The sequence below is a fragment of the Nymphalis io genome, chromosome 2, assembly GCF_905147045.1.
Source record: "Nymphalis io chromosome 2, ilAglIoxx1.1, whole genome shotgun sequence".
NCBI classification, from domain to species: domain Eukaryota; kingdom Metazoa; phylum Arthropoda; class Insecta; order Lepidoptera; family Nymphalidae; genus Nymphalis; species Nymphalis io.
In genome coordinates, this window is record NC_065889.1 from 1341902 (window position 1) to 1362503 (window position 20602).

A 20602-nucleotide genomic window follows, 5' to 3' on the forward strand; every position below is an offset into this window, starting at 1 on the left:
CAAAAAAATCAAGCAAAAAAGGAATTCTCTAGTAAATTAATGAGTAAATAATAATTGCTATATAAAAAAAACACAAATTTATCAATGTCATTGTCAATGTGACACAAGTTACGGGATACAGCTTCTTAAATAAAAACATCCGCCTAAAGTTACTTTTTAAATAAAATTTAATATCAAGTTAAGAAATAATACCTTCTTTATTCAATATAAGCTCATTTTTAATTATATATTAAGTAAAACGTTAAAGTTACGTAAATCACTTTGATTTATAAATTTATTGTAAATAATGTTGCTTACACGAACAGGAAGTGTATCCAACTGTCCACACGTCATTCGAAGATCGACGACGAGTACAATACAACGACAGTGAAATTTCTTATTGATGATAGTGTAGTGATTTTGTGGTGAAAAATGCAAATTCCTAATGAATATGTTTCAACTGCTGAGGATGTAGCAGATCAGGTAAATTAATTTTTAGAAATATTTTGTATTCATCGTTTCAATTTAAACTTAAAAATAAATATATACATGTACTTTAGATAGGTTTTGTCACGTCACCGGACTTATACTCTTGTTGGCAAGGCATGTAGTAATAATTATAATTGCTTCTTTTAAAAATAAGAATTCTTCGTATTACTAAAAGATTCATTATAGAGATATACTCTAAGTTTTTCTTCAAGAGTCAATTGTAAGTTTTGAAATCATGGTAATCCTTTAATCAATCACATTAACAAAAATTAAATGAATAAATGTTTCTAAAATTAATACAATTTAAGTTAAGATTATGTTATAAGAAACATATGTACTCACTATTTCACTTAAAATAGATTTTGTATATTTTAAATATAAATATGTATGGTTGGAGCTGATATAGATATTTTGCCATTTACATTTTTCTATTTAATAATTTAAAAAATAGGGCATAGACGCAAACTATGTTCATATTTTCCTTTCACTTTTGTTTTCACTTATATAATTACACTAAGACATTTTCTGGATATTAACAAAATCCTATATGTACTGTGTTTAGTAATTTGAAATATCAAATTACTAAACACAGTACTAACTACTGTCTTTTGTTTGAAGTTAATTTTATATATAAATTTATAACTGATTGTTACATCTTTTCTCTCTTAATAAAAATAAAAGCCATTTAAAAAAGATACATAATTATTATGATAAAATTACTTTTAATTAAAAGTGTTAGTATAACGTGAAACAATTTAGATTACTAAATCAAATCTTGTGTAAATAAATTAAAGTTATTCTACTCCTAAAATAGTCAATGCATTTACTGATAACAAATTCAATTCTATTGTTTAACATATGGTGTGTTCTGTTTATTATTTAATCATCAATATTTTTATACAGGTGATTAGAAAAGGCAAGAATGTGCTGCCGACAGTTGCGAGATTATGTCTCATATCAACATTTCTGGAAGATGGTCTCAGAATGTGGTTCCAGTGGTCCGAACAGAGAGATTACATGGACATGTCCTGGAACTGTGGAAAGTTCCTTGCTACAATATTTGTGGTGAGTTTGTTATAGAATTTTTATATCTTATAATAAGCCTATTTAAAAAAACAAGATTTTATAAAACTGATATATTCTACTGTTTCATTTTAAATAAAATATTAGATGAATTTGAAGTAAGTTACTACTGGTTCAGAATGTAGTGTCTACTGGTTCAGATTACACCGAGAACAACCATCAAGAAACTCATTAGTTAATCTTTTCTACCAATTAAAGTGCATCTCTATCTTTCATATAAGTAGATAATTCAGAATATTGTTACATGATACATTTTATAAGATTAGTTATAAATTTATTACAATACTATTATAAACACAGAATTGTTTTATTAGTTTTTCTCTACATTCATACTGATTATATGGAAGTAGAAAATTCACATCAATGCTTATATTTAACACAATGATATAAGTAATTATGATAATGCAGATGGACAGAAAATCGAGTTTAAATGTTTCAGGCTTAATAGCATATTGTGAAAAGTGTACTTAAACTTTTTATGGAATATTGTTAAATTTCATTTATATCAACAAAAGGTATTTATAAGAATTGTTATTTTAGGTTGTGTATTTACATTATCCAAGCACTTGTGTTACTTGTTTCGGAGCATCTCAGCTTAGAAATGTGCAATTAGTAAACATGACAAGTACAAGACAGCTGATATTGATACCTATTGCATGATTTGTATATATTTTGTTTTTTTTTTTCATAGTAAGTATTTGACACATTACTTTGACATTCGCTACAGAAACTGCCTTCGTTTTACAAAAAGTGCTTTCTGGTCTATTTATAGTCTTGCATGAGACAAACATTTGGGTAGACTCCTTTCGGGTAGTTTTTACGTAGTAGGAGTACTTGCAGTTGTATCCACAATATGTTTATGTACAAAATATAGATAACAATTTAAAAAAAAAATGGACTACGCAAAGTCAAATGAATCTTCCCAACAATACAGAGACAAGGTTTTTGTTACAATGATCTAATTCAGATATTTTTACCTTTGGCTAATAATAATTTGACTCTTATGTTAACAATTATTCATAGATATCAACACAAAGCGAAAGTAATTAGTAATACAGAAAGTAATTAGATATTAATTTTTAATTTAATTGGAGAAAAAGAGTAACCATTAAGCTTAGTGTCTATATTTCTCAATACGATCTAAACAGAACAGGTGTGAGCTATACAGTCACTTTAATCCTGTAATATATGATTTTATAATATTAATATAATTCAATTAAAATCAAAACAAAATTTTAACTATATTCTTCATCTACATTTTAAAATAACAAGTAAGCGATGTTTAATTGTATATATTTTGTAATATAACTGTTTATATAATCATTTACTATGATTTTATTATAAGACTGATTTATTAATTAATTGTATGTAGTTGATATGTTACCACTAGTCTTCTTTATTCGAATTACATTAAGTAATTAAATATTCTTCTAACTTATTCAATAGATTAACATATTATAAAAACTATCGTAACCACTTTTAACAAATAACGAGTTAAAGTATATTTCCTTACCTCAGGAAAACGTTTGAAGTAACTTATTAAATAAGCTTGCTATTATTACAATCGAGGTTTAGGTTGGATATATAAAACGATGCTCGCACGTAATTGCTTGTACTTGCAATATTTTTGCCGTCATAATAATTATCTTCATGATATGCCTAATGATGTTGTACCTAGGATAATATCGCAATTGAATATTTGTTTAGTAGTTGTTGCATAAATCTGGAACATGGTAACAAATAAACATTTATATATTGTTGACGAGCTGGTTGGCGTGGTTGGTAGAACACTTGCCTTTCACGCCGAAGGTTGTGGGTTCGATTCCCACCCAGGACAGACATTTGTGTGCATGAACATGTCTGTTTGTCCTGAGTCTGGGTGTAATTATCTATATAAGTATGTATTTACAAAAGAAAAAGTAGTATATGTAGTATATCAGTTGTCTGGTTTCCATAGCACAAGCTTTATACAAGCTTAATTTGGGATCAGATGGCCGTGTGTGAAAAATGTCCCAGGATATTATAGATAGATAGATAGATAGATAGTCTTTATTTGGATCACACCACACGTAGAAAAAAATAAATAAAAAATAAACTAACTTGCAAAAACATTTACAAAAATATTTACAAAAATATTTACAAAAATATTTACAAAAATATTATAAAAATATTATTATTATATTATTATTATTATTATTTTTACATTAAAATTAAACGCAGAGTCGTGTTATAAAATTTACGATATATTGCATAATAAATATACATTGAAATTTGTCGTGTATTGTTTAAGTATTTATTTATAAATAACAAACAATAAAAATAACTTTATCTTAAAAATGACTCAATATTATAAAAATTATATAACTACCGTGTCGCGGTTTAGCTACCTATCACCAGTTTTCGAAACGCTTACTTTATATTAGGCACTTAAATAATTTGACTACTCAGGATGACTTTCATTTTATTTTATAGAATAGGTAGGCGGACGAGCATATGGGCCACCTGATGGTAAGTGGTCACCAACACCCATAAACATTGGCTTTGTAAGAAATTTTAACCATCGCTTACAACCCTGGGAACTAAGATGTTATGTCCCTCGTGCCTGTAATTACACTGGCTCACTCACCCTTCAAACCGGAACACAACAATACCAAGTACTGCTGTTTTACGGTAGAATATCTAATGAGTGGGTGGTACCTACTCAAACGAGTTTGCACAAAGCCCTACCGCCAGTAAAAAAATTTCAGTAAAAGGTTTCTTCCGCGGTTAATCCCGGATTTTTACTACATACATGTACTGTCCAAAGCGTCATCTCGTATTTATTATTAAATATCTTAATTATTAATGTGAAGGGTATAAAGAAATCTTTTATATTAAAAATCTATAACAGATATATTATAAAATCTAATAAATGATTTGAATTCCTCACCTACTGACCTATTTTATCACTAGCCTGAGTTCACAAATTGCCTTATCTGTGTATTTACACTTTACACAGTTATTCTGTATCAAACAATTCTGCTAATTTATGACGGCTTCTATCAGGCCCGGACTTAGAAATCAATGGCCCATAGACACTTTGACATTTGAGGACCCCCCATTCTGGAGCGGTTAGAGTAAAATTGTATTATTTATAGCTGGACAGGGCTCCTCGGCACCGTCACGGTAGCATGCGAAAACGATCACGTGGCGCTCCTCGTTAAGACGGAAAGGGTGCCGATGGTTTTTTAGTGGGTATTCCGATGTTTGAGGCGCACTCTGCGCCTTGGACACCGGCGAGTCCCACATACCCCCCCCACTGTTCCTGTGGGGGAAACGCGTAACGCGTTTTTCCAGCGTTAAAAAAAAGGCTCCTCGTCAGAGCCCCTAAGCCGGTGCCGTAGACATAAATCGGGGATTGGCTACCATACGTTGCTGATTCTATTCCTCACAAAAATAAATTTCATATGAATCGTAACTGGGGTCTGGGAGTCAATTTTACTTTAGAAAGGTTACGATACTATTCCGATCCAACTTTGCCTGAAACGCAACTAGATCGTTCTGTTGGTAGAAACGGTTAAACGACAACGATTACGTTTCGATTCGTTTGTATGAACATATCTGAAAAGAATAATAATAGTAATACAATTACCATTAAAAAATATTTTCAGAAGTTTTGTTTATACGTGTTAATCATTTAATTTGAGTAAGATTGATGTCACAAATATTTGTAACTTGAGTATTTTAAAAAAAAAGTGAAACCGAAGTTACAAAATTTCTCATGAATTTATCTTGCACCATTGTTTTCACAACGTGTTACTGAAGTAGGCTTTATTCAATCGCAAATGTGATCACACTATTCAAGTTGCTTACAAAATAACTTAACTTTAAATTTGTTATTATATGAATAATATTTCTTTAAATAAATTTCACTAGTTTTGACTCTGGGTTTCCATGAACATAACCAAGAAGAAGCAGTACTGTTTACGGTCCCGACAAGGGAACCCCACTGCCTACCCAAATAAAACAATCTATAATTATTAAAGCGAAAATAAAGATTCTTTTAATTAGTTAATACCCAAATTAACTTAGAAAATATTCTGTTCTTTTACGCGCCTGAGTAATATCCTGGTTATCTTGTGGTAAAAACCCCGTGTCACTTTTATGCCCGTAAACTGATCCCTATGCAAAAAAAAATCATGTCGGTCGGTTTTTCGATCAACAGTTGACCCGACCTTTGCTGCGTGAAAGAATGAGAAATCCACAAAACGTACTTTCATGTATACATGTATATTGTAATGTTGTTTATTATTTAAATACATTTTTAAATAATTTTACCCAAAATTACCGTTTCTAAAATAGAAAATTAAATATGAACAGTCATCGCGCTTACTTACAAATAAATTAAACCAAAAGTAACCAGCGATAGGCACTACAAAACATAATTAATATTATATACTTTGTGAGACCTAGAGTAGAGGTCTCTTAAACTCGCCTACTCAACTGATCTAGAAAGAAGTGAAAGTTTACTGTCCTTTCGATTAAAGAAGTGGGCCACGTCTGGTTGGCACCTTAACGAAACTTAACATTGCAACAATATATATATATATAATCTATATTATTATATAAAACTTGTAATTTTTTTTTTTTTTATAGAATAGGAAGGCGGGACGAGCATATGGGCCACCTGATGGTAAGTGGTCACCAACGCTCTTAGACATTAGCATTGTAAGAAATGTCAACCATCGCTTACATATCCAATGCGCCACCAACCTTGGGAACTAAGATTTTATGTCCCTTGTGCCTGTAATTACACTGGCTCACTCACCCTTCAAACCGGAACACAACAATATCAAGTATTGCTGTTTTGCGGTAGAATATCTGATGAGTGGGTGGTACCTACCCAGACGAGCTTGCACAAAGCCCTACCACCAGTGAATATTATTATATAAAATGCTGCAGCGTTTGCGTCTTCCGAATCGGTCAGAGCAGAGTATTTACGCTTTTTCTTGCTGTGTTTTAACAATACGCCGACTACAAAAAATGTTCTAAAGATATTATGACGTATGAAGATGGTGACGATGACATGTTGATTTCGTATTATCAGTTTACTAATTAGTGCTATATTTATAAGAATTAACGATACGGAACAGTTCTTTAAATTTTATAAACTGATAAATTTGTTAATAAAAATTATAGTCTGACCAGTTTTACTGGTAGGGCTTTATGCAAGCTTATTTGGGTAGGGTGGGTACTCATCAGATATTCTACCGAACAACAACGTTACTTGATATTGTTGTGTTCCGGTTTGAAGTGTGAGTGAGCCAGTGTAATTACAGACACATGGGACGTAACACCTTGGTTCCCAGGGTTGTAAGCGATGGTTACAATGCCAATGCCCATGTGCTCGTCCGCCTTCTTATTCTATGAAATAAAATAAAAGTCATCCTGAGTAATCAAATTATTTAAGTACCTGATATATAATATGTAGATGATAAAAAAGCGAGAAGTGAGTATTCGTTAAGTTTCACACAGGATACATGATATAATTTAATTGTATTTAATTAACATATCTACGTAAACTGGTTAAAACTTTACATTTAATTGAATTGCAACGCTTCGATAAAAAGTTGTTTATTAGAGCCTACTCAAATATGGTATAATCTGTTTTTAATTTTACTTTGTTATTTGAACTTTGAAGAATTATAAATCTAATTGTGCTTCGCGGATGATTATTTAATCAATGCCGTGTCTTTTTTTCCATGACAGAGAGAACGAAATCAGTATTTAACTATACAGCAGCTAAGCAACGTTTATAATTACGGCTATTAGTTATAAAAATTTTTTTTATGTGAAATTTATGTGATACGTAGCCAAAAAAATGTAAATCTGCGTGTCATTCGGTCGTCTAGTTATCCTTGACCTATACTAGCCAGCAGTTATCGAGCGAGGTAAAACGTGTCGTAAGTGATGATTGTCTTTTTGCATAACTATGTATTTTTTTTTTATATGCTACAGTCAAAACTCTTAACCAGTCAAAAGTACTTGTAACTATCGATATCAGACAAAAGCGCCTTTGACCGTAGGCTCTCGACAATAGCAATTCTCACTTAACATTTAACGTTGTTTTATGTGATGAAAATTTGTTTATTTTTTATTGCTCTTTTAATTTCGGAACTGCTGTTTTGTAAAAGTTATTGTCATAACCATACCTAATTTTGCTTGACGATAAGGTAGTCCGAAGTAGATTGATAATAATCAGATAACTTTTTACCTGACTGCCGAAAGAAGGAGTGCAATGTTTTGCAAGGGTTTATGTATGTACATGCCTATGTAACGCGTGTGGTTAAAAATACCCATTTTTTAAAGAAAAAACAATTTTCTAATCACATATCTAGAGTTAAGTATCTTTCTGATGAAATAAACTTACTCTTAGTTTTAATATCTATGAATAGTATGAAATTTCACTGGTGGTAGGGCTTTGTGCAAGCTCGTCTGGGTAGGTACCACCCACTCATCGGATATTCTACCGCAAAACAGCAATACTTGATATTGTTGTGTTTCGGTTTGAAGGGTGAGTGAGCCAGTGTAATTACAGGCACAAGGGACATAAAATCTTAGTTCCCAAGGTTGGTGGCGCATTGGCTATGTAAGCGATGGTTGACATTTCTTACAATGCCAATGTCTAAGAGCGTTGGTGACCACTTACCATCAGGTGGCCCATATGCTCGTCCGCCTTCCTATTCTATAAAAAAAAAAAAAAACAATGCCAATGTCTAAGGGCGTTTGGTGACTACTTACCATCAGGTGGCCCATATGCTCGTCCACCTTCCTATTCTATAAAAAAGAAATAAATGTTTTCTTACGAATCAGTAGTCATTGGTAGATATACATATTTATATGTTTTTTTTTTGTTAATGAGCAAGAGCGATTTATGTGGTTTTTATATTTGCCAATTATTAATTCCAACTGTTTATGTAATATTTCTTAATGCGATGGTGACACATGGCATATAACATCAGTAAGTCTGATTGCTTGTCTGCCTTCCTATTAAGTCCGTGAAACGTGAAAGTTTCTATCTTTGGAAGTTTGTATTCAATCACATAAAAATGGCTTGTAATAAATGAAGATGAAATTTGAATAATGTATATTGCTAATTGATGTAAGTCATGTTAAATTCTGTTTTCAGATAGTAAACTTATTGGGACAGCTGGGCGGTTGCGTTATGGTGCTGGGCAGGTTAAAGGTCGACATTGCGTGTGGGATGCTCTTCTTCATCGTCGTTTTACAGGTGAGGATAGTCGTAGACAAATCGAAAGTCAGTCCGAATCGTAACAAACACACGAACACGTTTTGTGTAAGGTTCGCAGATTTCCAAAACGGCTAAAGAAAATAGTAGTCTTAAAGATAATGCTATATAGATTTAAAAAAAGCGCATAAGAAATGACATTCCGTAAGATATCTTATAATAATAAATGATAATTCTTGAATTTATATATAATATTTTGTATATCTCAGAAACGGCTCTAATGTCCATTTTGTCATATTGATTTTGTGTCTGTCTTTACTCCTACCACAATAACTTAGATAAGTTCATGGTTGAAAGTATTTTGAGTTGAGTCCGTTAGTTATGTGTTTTCCTGTTGTTTCAGATATGTTTGTTCACTTATGTCATAAATTATATTTGCGTAAATACGATTGCATTATGATGCTGGTATTTCGAAGAGCCGGTTAGTCCCTAAAAACAAATTGAATACGTAGCTCTTTTATATCTTTTAACGAGAAGCTATTTAAGTATATTGTATTGTTCAAACTTGGCACACTGTCAATTAATTGTTTAATTATTACTTAAATTCGTAAGTAAATATAAGAACATAGCCAAATGCGCATCAAGTCGACACGCTTTTGAAAAATACAATGACTTGATCTAATTGTATCGTTAGTAAATATTTAAAATTATCTGAGTTTTTCGCGCCAATTTATCTTTTTTTAATGTTAAGTTGGTTGCTGGGTAATGGGCTATCTGGTGGTAAGTGGTCACTGCCACTCATAGACATAGGCACTGTATGAAATATTAACCAACCCTTATATCGTCAATACGCCACTAATTTTATTTTATTAAGTTATGTTTTTTCGTCAGATAATAGACTTATTATGAATTATTAGTTATAATTGAATGAATTTCTAAATCATTAGTTTATCCGATATCTGCGCTTCTGATAACTTCTTACATAATAAAGTTCGTATCACGTTTATTTTTTATCGATTAATTTACAACATAAGTCTCACATCGGAAGCACGTAGATAAATATAATAAGTAAATGACTTTCATAGCACGATAAACTTATCAATTTGTTGTGAAAGAAATTACAATATGCCTATGAATATTAGCCAACTATTTTAGCTTTATGAAGAGGCATTAAAAGAACTTAAAGGTCTAATAATTCTTAATAAATGTAACAAATTTATGCGTTGTAAGTTTATTATAAATAAAAAAAACTTTTTTTTAATTACTATTAAAGTGATATAGTTTGTTACATAAAAAAATATATATTAGGAACGTTTCTTTTTTTGTTTTGTTTGCTATTCCTTTACTTAACGGTTAAGCAAAACAATAGCAATGTCGCTTGTCAAAGTCCTCTCAAAGGAGAAGTTTGATATTTTGAACCAGTTATCATCAATTAAGTTCCATGTGTCCGTATTTCCTGAAAGTTTACTACAATGTTGGTGTCTTCAAATCCAGAGTAAACAGGTTTCTTATAAGCAAGCGTGCTACATCTTAGACCGTGACGATGCTTAACATCAGGCAAGTCAACGGTCAAACGCTGGCCTATTAATTGTAAAAAAAAAACGTGTTTAATCAACTGGGCCATCTCGTTTCTTACTATGATTTTGTATAAGGAACTCTATTTTTATTATTTTTCTTATGTAAGAGTAGACAGGCCAAATAGGTCACTCGATTGCAAGTGTAAACCCCCGATTTATTATTCCTTACCGTACAAATACATTTGTACGGTATGGAATAATAAATATTTACTTGCCACGGGCCGCCAATCATAAGACCTAAGGTATTGTCCATGTAACTACACTAGCTCACCCTTAAGACCGGAACAAGGAAATAAAAAGTATTAATATAAAAATAGACCATAAAGTCATTGATAAGTGATCAGTACCTACCCTGGCGGATAAATTCCGTAATCATTTGCATAGGTACTTAAACAAGTCCCAGGCTACTTCAGTATCAATTATTATTATGATCGGTTCAGTGCCTCGCTGACGTTACAAAATAACAATAAGATAGGTTTGTATCGCATTCATAATATTAGAATAGTTTTTGGCCATTAACCTCAGAAATAACAAACGAGCAAAGGGCCCATATACCAGGATTTTTATACGCCGCGATGTAAGACTTTTTATTATTGTATTGATCTAATCATTAACCTCTATCATTATGAAACAATAAAGCAGAGTGAGCATCGCGTTCAGCGCTTTTAAATATATTTTTTTATTATTATAAAATATAATTTTTCGCCTTTCGATTTGCACTGCTGTATTGCATATCGTATACATGCACTACAAACAGTTCTTGATGAATATAATATATTTATTGATAATGCAACACTATTTTAATCTTATACTTATATCCACTTACAAAGTTGCGATTACAACTTCGCCGACATTTAAAACACCATTTATAAGCGTACTCATAACGAATTTGGTAAAACTCCGTAAAAGTTTAAATAATCTTTAATTTTTATTTGTATTTTTGATTTAATTATTTGTGAAGACTTGATTGGTATATGATTTTCAATGTGATAAATATTTTTGTATATGTTATAACTATTTGTCTTCCTAAGATTAAATAAATAAAAGAATATCATATTTTATTTAAGATCTCGACCAATGATGTCAATCAATTCAATTAAATGTCAAATTTGTTGATTCGTCTTTACTCCTCCTGTGGTCTGAATAGGCTATATTTATTTAAATTACAACTAGTATTCTAGTATATATTCTATGTCCAATTTTAGTTACGAACTGTTTAGGCCATCCAAAATATAATAAAGTTATGAATTCTTTTCAGACATTCGCCTACAGCATACTGTGGGACATGCAGTTCTTGCTGCGTAACTTAGCGCTTATTGGAGCTCTCCTGCTCGTGCTGGCTGAGGCGCGAGCGGAAGGCCGCAGTCTCTTCGCTGGAGTCCCCTCGCTGGGAGAGAACAAGCCGAAGACCTACCTGCAACTCGCCGGTCGTATACTTCTAGCCTTCATGTTTATAACTTTGCTACGATTTGAAGTATCATTCCTACAGGTACGATATGACGGTTATATATAATTTGTACATATGTATTAATATTATAAAACTGAAGAGTTGTTTGTTTGAATGCGCTAATCTCTGGGCTTGCTGATCAGAATTTATTTTTGACCATATATATATTTATTGAGATAGTTTATAGATTTTATAACATCGCGTTACGATATAATATATAAAATATAATAATAAGTTTAAAAATATATATATATATTACCTTGTAAAATCAAAGTTAGTTATGCAAATTTAATCTTGTTGTTCGGTTCATTCAAGTGTAATATAGGTTAGATCAGTCCAGTGGGTGAAGTTGTCTCATTTACATTATATATAGAATAAATTATCCATCAATGAAATAAGTTATTCATAAGCTCGTTTTTTGAAAAAAACCCATATGCTGTAACCTTTTCGGTTATAGCATATGGGTTTTTTTAATATAAACAGTGAACAAAAAATTGAGACTGTACTGAGATCCTATAAGTGATCCACTGCTAGGCACAGGCTTACTGCCTAGTTACAGAACACACTGCGAGTTTCCACTGAGAGATAAGAATCTGCGATCTTCGATTAAGAGCGAAATTCGATTGTGGAGAATTTAGTAAATGACGCAAGTAATTCAATTATCATCTCTTTCATGTCCAGATCGTCCAGGACCTCCTCGGCAGCATCCTCATGATCCTGGTGACAGTGGGCTACCGCACCAAGCTTTCGGCTTTGATGCTGGTGTTAGTACTTACTGTGCTCAACCTTTACCACAACGCCTGGTGGGCCGTGCCAACTTACAAGCCTTTAAGAGACTTCTTGAAATATGACTTCTTCCAGGTAAATATTTTTTATATATCGAATACAAAGTGCTTGTCAATGTTTGATGATTTTGAGGCGAAATTATTTGGTTAAAATTCACCTGTTCTAACCACCCATCTTCTCTTATAGTAATGTACTTAAAACTAATAATGCATATTTTTAACATAATTATATGATGTTAATTTGTCTTAAGACCTTTATAAGATTAATGAAATCATTTAAAACCTTTCAAATATATAATTTATTAAAATCATTATTTTCAGACGCTATCAGTGATCGGCGGTCTCCTGATGATAGTGTACCTCGGGCCCGGAGGCGTCAGTATGGACGAGCACAAGAAGAAGTGGTAGAAGTGACTCGGACCTAGTCCGTTGTGCACAGACTCTTGATATTATTCAATTAAGATTGTTGACGGTGCGTTGAATATATTGTCATGGTGTTTGTATGTAAATATGCAAGTTCCAACATGTGTCGACTATTTCATCACCAGGGGGCATTGAGGAGCTCGATTATATTGTTTTTATAAATTAAAAAAAAAAACGACATTTAGCATGTGTAATTTTTTGCGAATTAAATAATCTTTATGACATAGCAAAAACTTAAAATGGACAGTACATTTTATATCCAACTCTCATATAAACTCTATATGCATTCTTAATGTTCATATAAAATTTTATTATATCAATGTAAAAATTGTGAGTTTTTTTTTAAATCCATTATGTATTGTCTAGCTTACAAAACACTTTGAGTAAGTTAAAAATTGACTGCTCTATAAGCAAATTCAAGCCCATTTCTAGAATACAAAAATGAATAAAAATATTATTAAATTTTATACATTAAGTATTCACATAATTCTTTATAAGTAACCACTATGGACTTTTCAATAATAGATTATAGTATCGAAGATTGTATCTTAAATTTATACATTGTGCACAATTTTTATTATTCTTAAAACCATGTTGTTCTCTTTGATGTATGTCGTTTGGTTATTAATTATATTAATTGGTTGTTAAAATCCATATAAACGTTTTTTGTATAGTTATTATTGTTATTACATTCATTGATAAAATTATGTAAGTCATAATATGAATAAAGTATGGACACAAATTAGCTAAACTTCATGTAGAATCAAATACATCTATTTCATTCCGAATTAATTATCTGACAAATATGTAAATAATATTTGTACTTATCGACTGATGACTTGTAAATTAAAAGAAATTTAATTAAAACATAAAATTTACTTTTAATGTAGCCTGTATCTGCTGTTGTGACAAGTCTTTAGACGCGACTTTACAGTAATTAATCAAATAGCACTTTATTCTTCCTTGTAAACTTAATTTCTACAAAAGTATATTTAAAAAGACAAAAATATTTTTATAGTATTTTTTATTTATTTTTAATGTACGCTCGTGAAGAATAGTCGAATTCATAAATGAAATGTTTTGAATAAATATGACATAATTACACCTTCAACCTTTTTTTTTCGTAACCTATTTCTGTGCGACTATATAAATGTTACGTTTTGCCATATTATATATTATTATTGTGTAAGTAAGACAACATTTTTTTATAACAGATTTATTTGTGAAATGTTTAAATATAATAAACATAATTCAACAACTACGTGTAAATATTTTGTGTGGGTCTACTGCTCGGTCGCCTCAGCTTCCGCCTTATCTTTATTCGAAATATATTTAAAGACTGTGTTTGCTAGCTGTCTATACTTCTCTGCATGTGTGCTGTCTGGAAGTGCATATATGGCTGGTTTCCCACTGTTAATGCATTCAGACATATTTGAATCCACTTCAAAGCTCTGAATAATCTTAAGTCCCATCTGATCAGCTGTCTGCTTAGTTTCATTACCAAATATAAAGTTTTTCGTACCACATTTATGACAGATTGCATGTGACATATTTTCGACCAGTCCAATAATGGGGACTTTGAGTTTTTCAAACATGTTAACACCTCTCTTAGTAACTTGTAAAGCTGCAGATTGAGGTGTTGTCACAACAATTGCTCCTAAAGAAACAAGAAATCTATTAGACAGAATAAATATTATCTTTTGCTTCAATTATTGTATAACAAATTTATAAGAAAAAATATTAAGAGAACTAAAAATAATTTAAATGAACAAATTTTCAAGACACAGTTAATGTAAAAACTACACTAAAAACTCTTCAATCTCTTACCATCGATGGGCAGATTCTGTGCAAGTGACAGATGAGTGTCTCCGGTACCAGGAGGTGTGTCTACTATGAGGCAGTCTAGCGGGCCCCATGCTACATTCCGCGTAAGTCGCTCCAATGCCTGCATCACCATAAGGCCACGCCATACTACAGCATTCTCACCAGAGACCAACAAGCCCATTGACATGCTGTAGATTAACATCATAATGTGAATTGCCACAGTAGTTATTATGGTGAATATAGGCAGTTGAAATTTAGATAATATCTAATGTACAAGTATTATTTTATACACATACATACATAATTTAATATAAATATCTCATTCAAACAAAGGTTATTTCAAATAGATCTTGGTCAATACCTAAGGTATCTCTTGTAATATGAAAAGTCCAACATTGTTTTTAAAATAAAAAATATATATTTGAATAAAATGCATAACTGCTTAAAAAGTGACATTCATGGGCTGTTGAATATTATATCATGAATACCTGATTGAATATTCAAGTAATTATTTATTTTTAAATATGAGGAAAAGAATTTGCAATTTTTTTTAATAGAAACATACAATAAGATATTGTACTTATTAATTTATCTTAATGTTAATTTAAATTTCAGATTAAACAATTTTTAGAATATTTACGTTGTATAGAGTAGTTATGCAATGCAATGAAAACAAATTCTCTAGAAGCACACTTTAAAAAGAACACATATATACCACTTAACACCATAGTTGACATGGGGTTCAATTAGATTGTCATCATTCAGCATGGGCTCCCCGCTGATGTTCATCATTAGAGGAACTGATGGACCAAACACATCAGCGTCTAAGAGTCCTATCTCCTTGTCAGGTTCTATCACTTTCATAGCACATGCGAGATTCACTGTAATATGATAAAACAAATATTTGTTAATGTATGAAACAGCCAAATACATAATGTCCACATTCAAACATAGAACATACCAGCGGTAGTTGTCTTTCCAACGCCTCCTTTTCCAGATGCAACTAATATTATACTTTTAACTTTATGTAAGGGCTTCTTTTCAGGCAAGCCTCGAGCCATGACTTTAGCCCTGTGCTCGTTAACATCACTCTTAGTATGTTGTAGTTTTACCATGGTACAACATGATGCTGACTAGAAGAAGAAATATAAAACAATAACTCTAAGCATTTTTAAGTTTTACTAATTTATATATATCACAAATTCAATTATAAAACCTTATTATTTTGAAGTACTTTATAACTTCATTTATATTTTCACATAAAATTATACAACTTAATTTTTAATTACGTAAGTATCTATATAATAAAATTCGTAAACGAAAATATCAACTCCTTATTTTTCAAATTTTTTGTATTAGAAAACTACTACATATTACCTTTATATTTGAAACAAGCAGTCCATATACTCTTGGTAAGATTTTTTGAATGCTCATTTTTTATTTAATTTCAAAATTTATTGTATTTACAAATATCTTCAAGAAGTTGTTTATAATTATCTTACAGAAAGAATAAACGTCTATAAGACTACCATGTATTTATTTCAAAACGTCAAACACCCTTACCTAGACCATGATAGTAGTCTAATGACTTATGACATTGATAACGAAGATTATTATAATTTGCAGTACAGACAGCAATAACTTTGCTAACTTTATCTGAATATATAGAATTTTTAGAAATTCTTATAAAAAATCGTTGTAATCACTGTTATTTCTTCTGTTTTTTATTAAAACGAGCTTCATCGTTTTTTGTTTAAATATTTTGAGTATAAACTTTTTAAGCTTTTGTAGTATTTCATAAAGCTAACCTTAGTAAAAAATACTAAACGCAAATGTCATATGCGGTGTGAGTGTTAAGCTATGTTTCTCTATTGCGAAAAATTTCGAATTTATTTGTCGAATATCTGAATATAGCAGATAAAAATATTAAATGTGAAAATGGCTATCTGTTTACGTACATTTTCTCATAAAATACTACCGATAAATGGAATAGTTACTACCAAAAATCATTCCAATCGATTCTCTCGGAAAATTCCAGTGCGAACACAGTTTCTGGAAGATGTGAGTATTTTCCTCATAACTTATTTGTATAGCTATATGTTCTATAGTTATAGATAATCAATTACTTATATTATAACCGTAACCATATAATACTATTTACAGATATCGTGCTTGACCTCGAGTCAATTATAGTTAAATAATATGATACTATTGAATATTTTTTCAGTTCCTTAGTAAAAGACGCATATCTAGCTGCCGGGTTGCACCAAAGTGTACGACGGAAAGTAACTTTGATGACGTTTGTGCTCAAGAAGTTACCAATGCCGATAGTTACCTAACCCAAAACTTGAACGAAAAATCAAAACCAACATTCATAGACAACAAAGACGCAAATGCAGCTATCGATAATATAGAAAATTATTTCAATTACTGCACAGATGGAATGAAAACTTTAAGTTTGACGAGTGATGATTATGTAGAACAGAAAAAATCATATAATTTAAATCAAATGCCATCAATAAGTATGAATGATGTTGACTTCTCAAAATGTAATGAGGTACATATATTTATTAGAAATTTTTATTTGCTCTTTCTCTCATTCACATTCAAAACAATAATCAATATCGCTCTTTAAATTGAAAACAATAATCAAACTAAAGTAAGAAAAATAACATTTCAAAATATATATATATTTCAGGACATAGAGCCAACATGCTTATCTGACTTTGAACGTGATGCTATTGCATACTGCAGTGGATCCTCTATTTCTGCACAAATGTCACCATCTAGTACTGAAACTAGTGATCAGGAAAAACCAAATGAAGAGCAGTTAATGAAAATATTTCATACTTTGTCAAATACTGTAAGTATGTTGTGCATGTACTAATAGGATAGAAACTAATAACTATAATAAATAAATTTAAGAACAGTCAACATAAATTATTATACTTTATATTTTAGAGATAAAGTTATTATTTGTGTAAATAGAAACTGGTTAAATGGTACTTTTTTTATAGAAATTATTTTTTTTCAGATGCCAAGTTTATTTGTCAAGCCATTGGACTACTCAATTTATCATCCAAATTTAATTTTTGTTAATAACATTAGAGGTGTGACTACTGTGTAAGTTCATTAATGATATACTACTTTTTGTGTTGATAGGACTTTAACATAATTTAGTAAAACTTGCTTATATTCACTGCACTGTCCCATCTGTATTGTATGTCATATTTAATGTCAAACTTCAGGCTGATGAAATTCAGTTCAAAATTACTTATAAATATTTTTTACCAACAACAAGTTACAAACATGTAACTTATCATTAGATCACATTAAGTGAAGTTAGCTACAAAATATTTTTACTTAGCATTCTCAAGAACTTCTTAATAAAAGCTATGTTGACTAGATAATTTAATGTGTGAACAAACTTGTTTTGTTTTGATTTACTACTGGCGATGAAGGTAGTGTCCCTCATGCATCGCCTCTTCCATTATGCTCCCATCCAACAGTAACAGTTCATTAATCCTATGACATTGGCAAATTTTATTCTACATTAGGTTAAAGAATAAAGTAAACCTTGTAATTTCAATATTAACAAAAGCATGTTGCTGATTTCAGAGGCTTATTCCACTATGTCAAGCAAATAGCCCTTTTGCGGACAGTGGCACACATCAAATTTGCTTATGTGAACTTTGAAATTTTGAAGATTACACCTCATCCAGAAGATTCCTCTATTAGGTAAGTTATGTAATATTTAACTTCTATAAACGTTATGTAAGTTAAAAAAAATCAAATATTTATTACAGGCCAGTAAGATCCTTCTTCCGTGTTTAAAATTTTTGAAATTATCTTAATTTTTAGATTTTTATCTTTACATTCACACTTATAGAATAGAAAATTTATTCTTTGTAGAAGATACCTTAACAGAGATCTACATTAGATTTAACAGTTAAGGAAATAATATATCTATGATAAGAGATGAACTGAATATGGTAGAAGGTGATTTGTACCAAAACAATGTCATTTACTTATTGAGATTATTACACCATACTCCTATTAGATGCTTTTACGTAGTGATACATCTTTAAAGGATCATGGAACATAAATAAAATAATTCGTTAATTGCAGGATGAGATGGAGAATCAGAGGTATTTCCGGTCTTAAAGTATTCTTTATGTTCTGGAAATACAAGCTGTGGAACTTGAAGCAGGTTTTCCAAGATCAGGAGCTGTGAGTATATTGGTCACTAATATAGTATAACCATAAAACAGATAATAAAATTAAAAACCAATGCCTTTAACTTAGCATGACAATATTTTATCTTGACTTATACATGGTTATATTTTATTCTATCTCTACTTAAAAAAAGTATGGTTGCATGTTTAAAATATCTTTATTTGTTTTGCAGGTGGTATGATGGTTTTTCAACATTTTATGTTGGTTCTGATGGTCTCATTCAGAAACATGTAGCAGATAAGGTAAAGAAATTGTAATTTATATTATATACATGTAATTGATTACTTTTTTAATGATTATAAACTTGTAATAATATTGCATTAACTATTAAATAGCTTTAGAAAGTATAAATGAGTTGTTGTACTTTTAGTGTTGTTGAAAGAAATTGTTTTACAGGTGATGCCTGACCAAGATTCAATAGTAGACGATGAAGAAAAAGCACCAATCGCTGCAAAAATAGCTCTACTTATTGGCCTTCTTCCTCGCAACTATCTCTCTGATGTGACACCATACTTTACATCATCATCAGGCACCTCTGATTGCACTTCACAACCATTTAAAGTTTTAGAATAATAATTAATATTATTAAATAAAGATTGTTTGATAATTAATCTGCAAAACCACAATTGTTAAAGTTTTTAGAGCTGGGATAAAATATATAGTTTATATTTATTGCTGTTGAAATGAATTTTTGGACATTATTCTGCAGAACAGCTTCTGCCAACTGCATATAAAAAAATTATAGTAATTTCTAAAATTATGATTTGCAGTATTAACTGTAAACTTAAACGATGTTTTAAAATTAGTAAATGCCTTTTAGCTTAATTAGATGTTATGTTTTTAAATACAATAAATAAATTACATTGTTATAATGTTTCTATAATTTTAGAAGATATGCATTTTACCTTTAGTTGTTACAAATATTAATTGATTAGAAAAAAAACTTCATAACTGAAGATTTGTCTTAAGCTCTTACAAATTTGTTGGATGAAATTGTTATTAATATATATTAGACATGCGAACAGTATTATAATACATAGTGAAAATGCCTAGGTAAATATAATATAGTATGTTGAGCGTAGGATCGGGGGTAGGCCACTATTCAGTGCCAACTGCCGTGCTTTAACAAATTACTGGTTAAAGTAAAAAATAATCAAAATAATTTTCATTGTATGAAAAAGATCAAATTCTACTGCTCTATAGATCTTATGGTAAAATGAAAGATTTTTAGACTAAACTATATCAGTGCAATAAAAACATTATCTTGTACAACAATAATAATTGTATTATGAATTCACTTAAATAAGACACAGTTGGTAATATAATAAATGTGCACTTATAATAACACATGTCTTGATTCGTCTAAAATCGTTCATAAGCCTATGACAGAAATATTTAATTTATTTAAAAGTTCTAGTATAACAGTCAATAAACAAACGTACACCATCAACATATATTTACTAATATTTAAAAATATATATATATGTTTTTAAATAATTATAAAAGTGGTTATTTTTAAGGTGGTGGTAAT

At 30.5% G+C, this 20602-nt stretch overlaps 3 protein-coding genes across 3 annotated transcripts; 2 read left to right on the forward strand and 1 right to left on the reverse strand.

The window, feature by feature from the left end:
* The first annotated feature begins 306 nt into the window (after positions 1–306).
* LOC126777629 (surfeit locus protein 4 homolog) lies at positions 307–14111 on the forward strand. The gene is made up of 6 exons (XM_050500738.1): positions 307–462; positions 1372–1533; positions 8720–8821; positions 11615–11845; positions 12485–12664; positions 12910–14111. The coding sequence occupies exons 1-6, from the start codon at positions 412–414 to the stop codon at positions 12994–12996; spliced, it is 813 nt and encodes a 270-aa protein (XP_050356695.1). The 5' UTR covers positions 307–411; the 3' UTR covers positions 12997–14111.
* Positions 13868–16408, reverse strand: LOC126777572 (iron-sulfur protein NUBPL). The gene is made up of 5 exons (XM_050500640.1): positions 16213–16408; positions 15797–15968; positions 15551–15716; positions 14839–15023; positions 13868–14668 (listed from the first exon to the last, which is right to left on the reverse strand). Exons 1-5 carry the CDS (start codon positions 16267–16269, stop codon positions 14295–14297), a joined length of 954 nt encoding a protein of 317 aa, XP_050356597.1. The 5' UTR covers positions 16270–16408; the 3' UTR covers positions 13868–14294.
* A 235-nt stretch (positions 16409–16643) lies between these two features.
* On the forward strand, positions 16644–19938 carry LOC126777445 (uncharacterized). The gene is made up of 8 exons (XM_050500456.1): positions 16644–16896; positions 17063–17392; positions 17534–17698; positions 17870–17958; positions 18454–18573; positions 18964–19065; positions 19244–19313; positions 19468–19938. The coding sequence occupies exons 1-8, from the start codon at positions 16774–16776 to the stop codon at positions 19642–19644; spliced, it is 1176 nt and encodes a 391-aa protein (XP_050356413.1). The 5' UTR covers positions 16644–16773; the 3' UTR covers positions 19645–19938.
* The last annotated feature ends 664 nt before the right edge of the window (positions 19939–20602 follow it).

Bases quoted from the DNA above. Each gene is read 5' to 3' on its own strand.
- LOC126777629 (XM_050500738.1), top strand. From the start codon at position 412: ATGCAAATTCCTAATGAATATGTTTCAACTGCTGAGGATGTAGCAGAT. The intron at 8,822-11,614 runs GTGAGGATAGTC...AATTCTTTTCAG, and splicing joins TCTTCATCGTCGTTTTACAG to ACATTCGCCTACAGCATACT. The intron at 11,846-12,484 runs GTACGATATGAC...TTTCATGTCCAG, and splicing joins TTGAAGTATCATTCCTACAG to ATCGTCCAGGACCTCCTCGG.
- LOC126777572 (XM_050500640.1), bottom strand. From the start codon at position 16,269: ATGAGCATTCAAAAAATCTTACCAAGAGTATATGGACTGCTTGTTTCA. The intron at 15,717-15,796 runs GTATGTTCTATG...ATCATATTACAG, and splicing joins TGGAAAGACAACTACCGCTG to TGAATCTCGCATGTGCTATG. The intron at 14,669-14,838 runs GTAAGAGATTGA...TTGTTTCTTTAG, and splicing joins ACAGAATCTGCCCATCGATG to GAGCAATTGTTGTGACAACA.
- LOC126777445 (XM_050500456.1), top strand. From the start codon at position 16,774: ATGGCTATCTGTTTACGTACATTTTCTCATAAAATACTACCGATAAAT. The intron at 16,897-17,062 runs GTGAGTATTTTC...ATATTTTTTCAG, and splicing joins GAACACAGTTTCTGGAAGAT to TTCCTTAGTAAAAGACGCAT. The intron at 17,959-18,453 runs GTAAGTTCATTA...TGCTGATTTCAG, and splicing joins ATTAGAGGTGTGACTACTGT to AGGCTTATTCCACTATGTCA.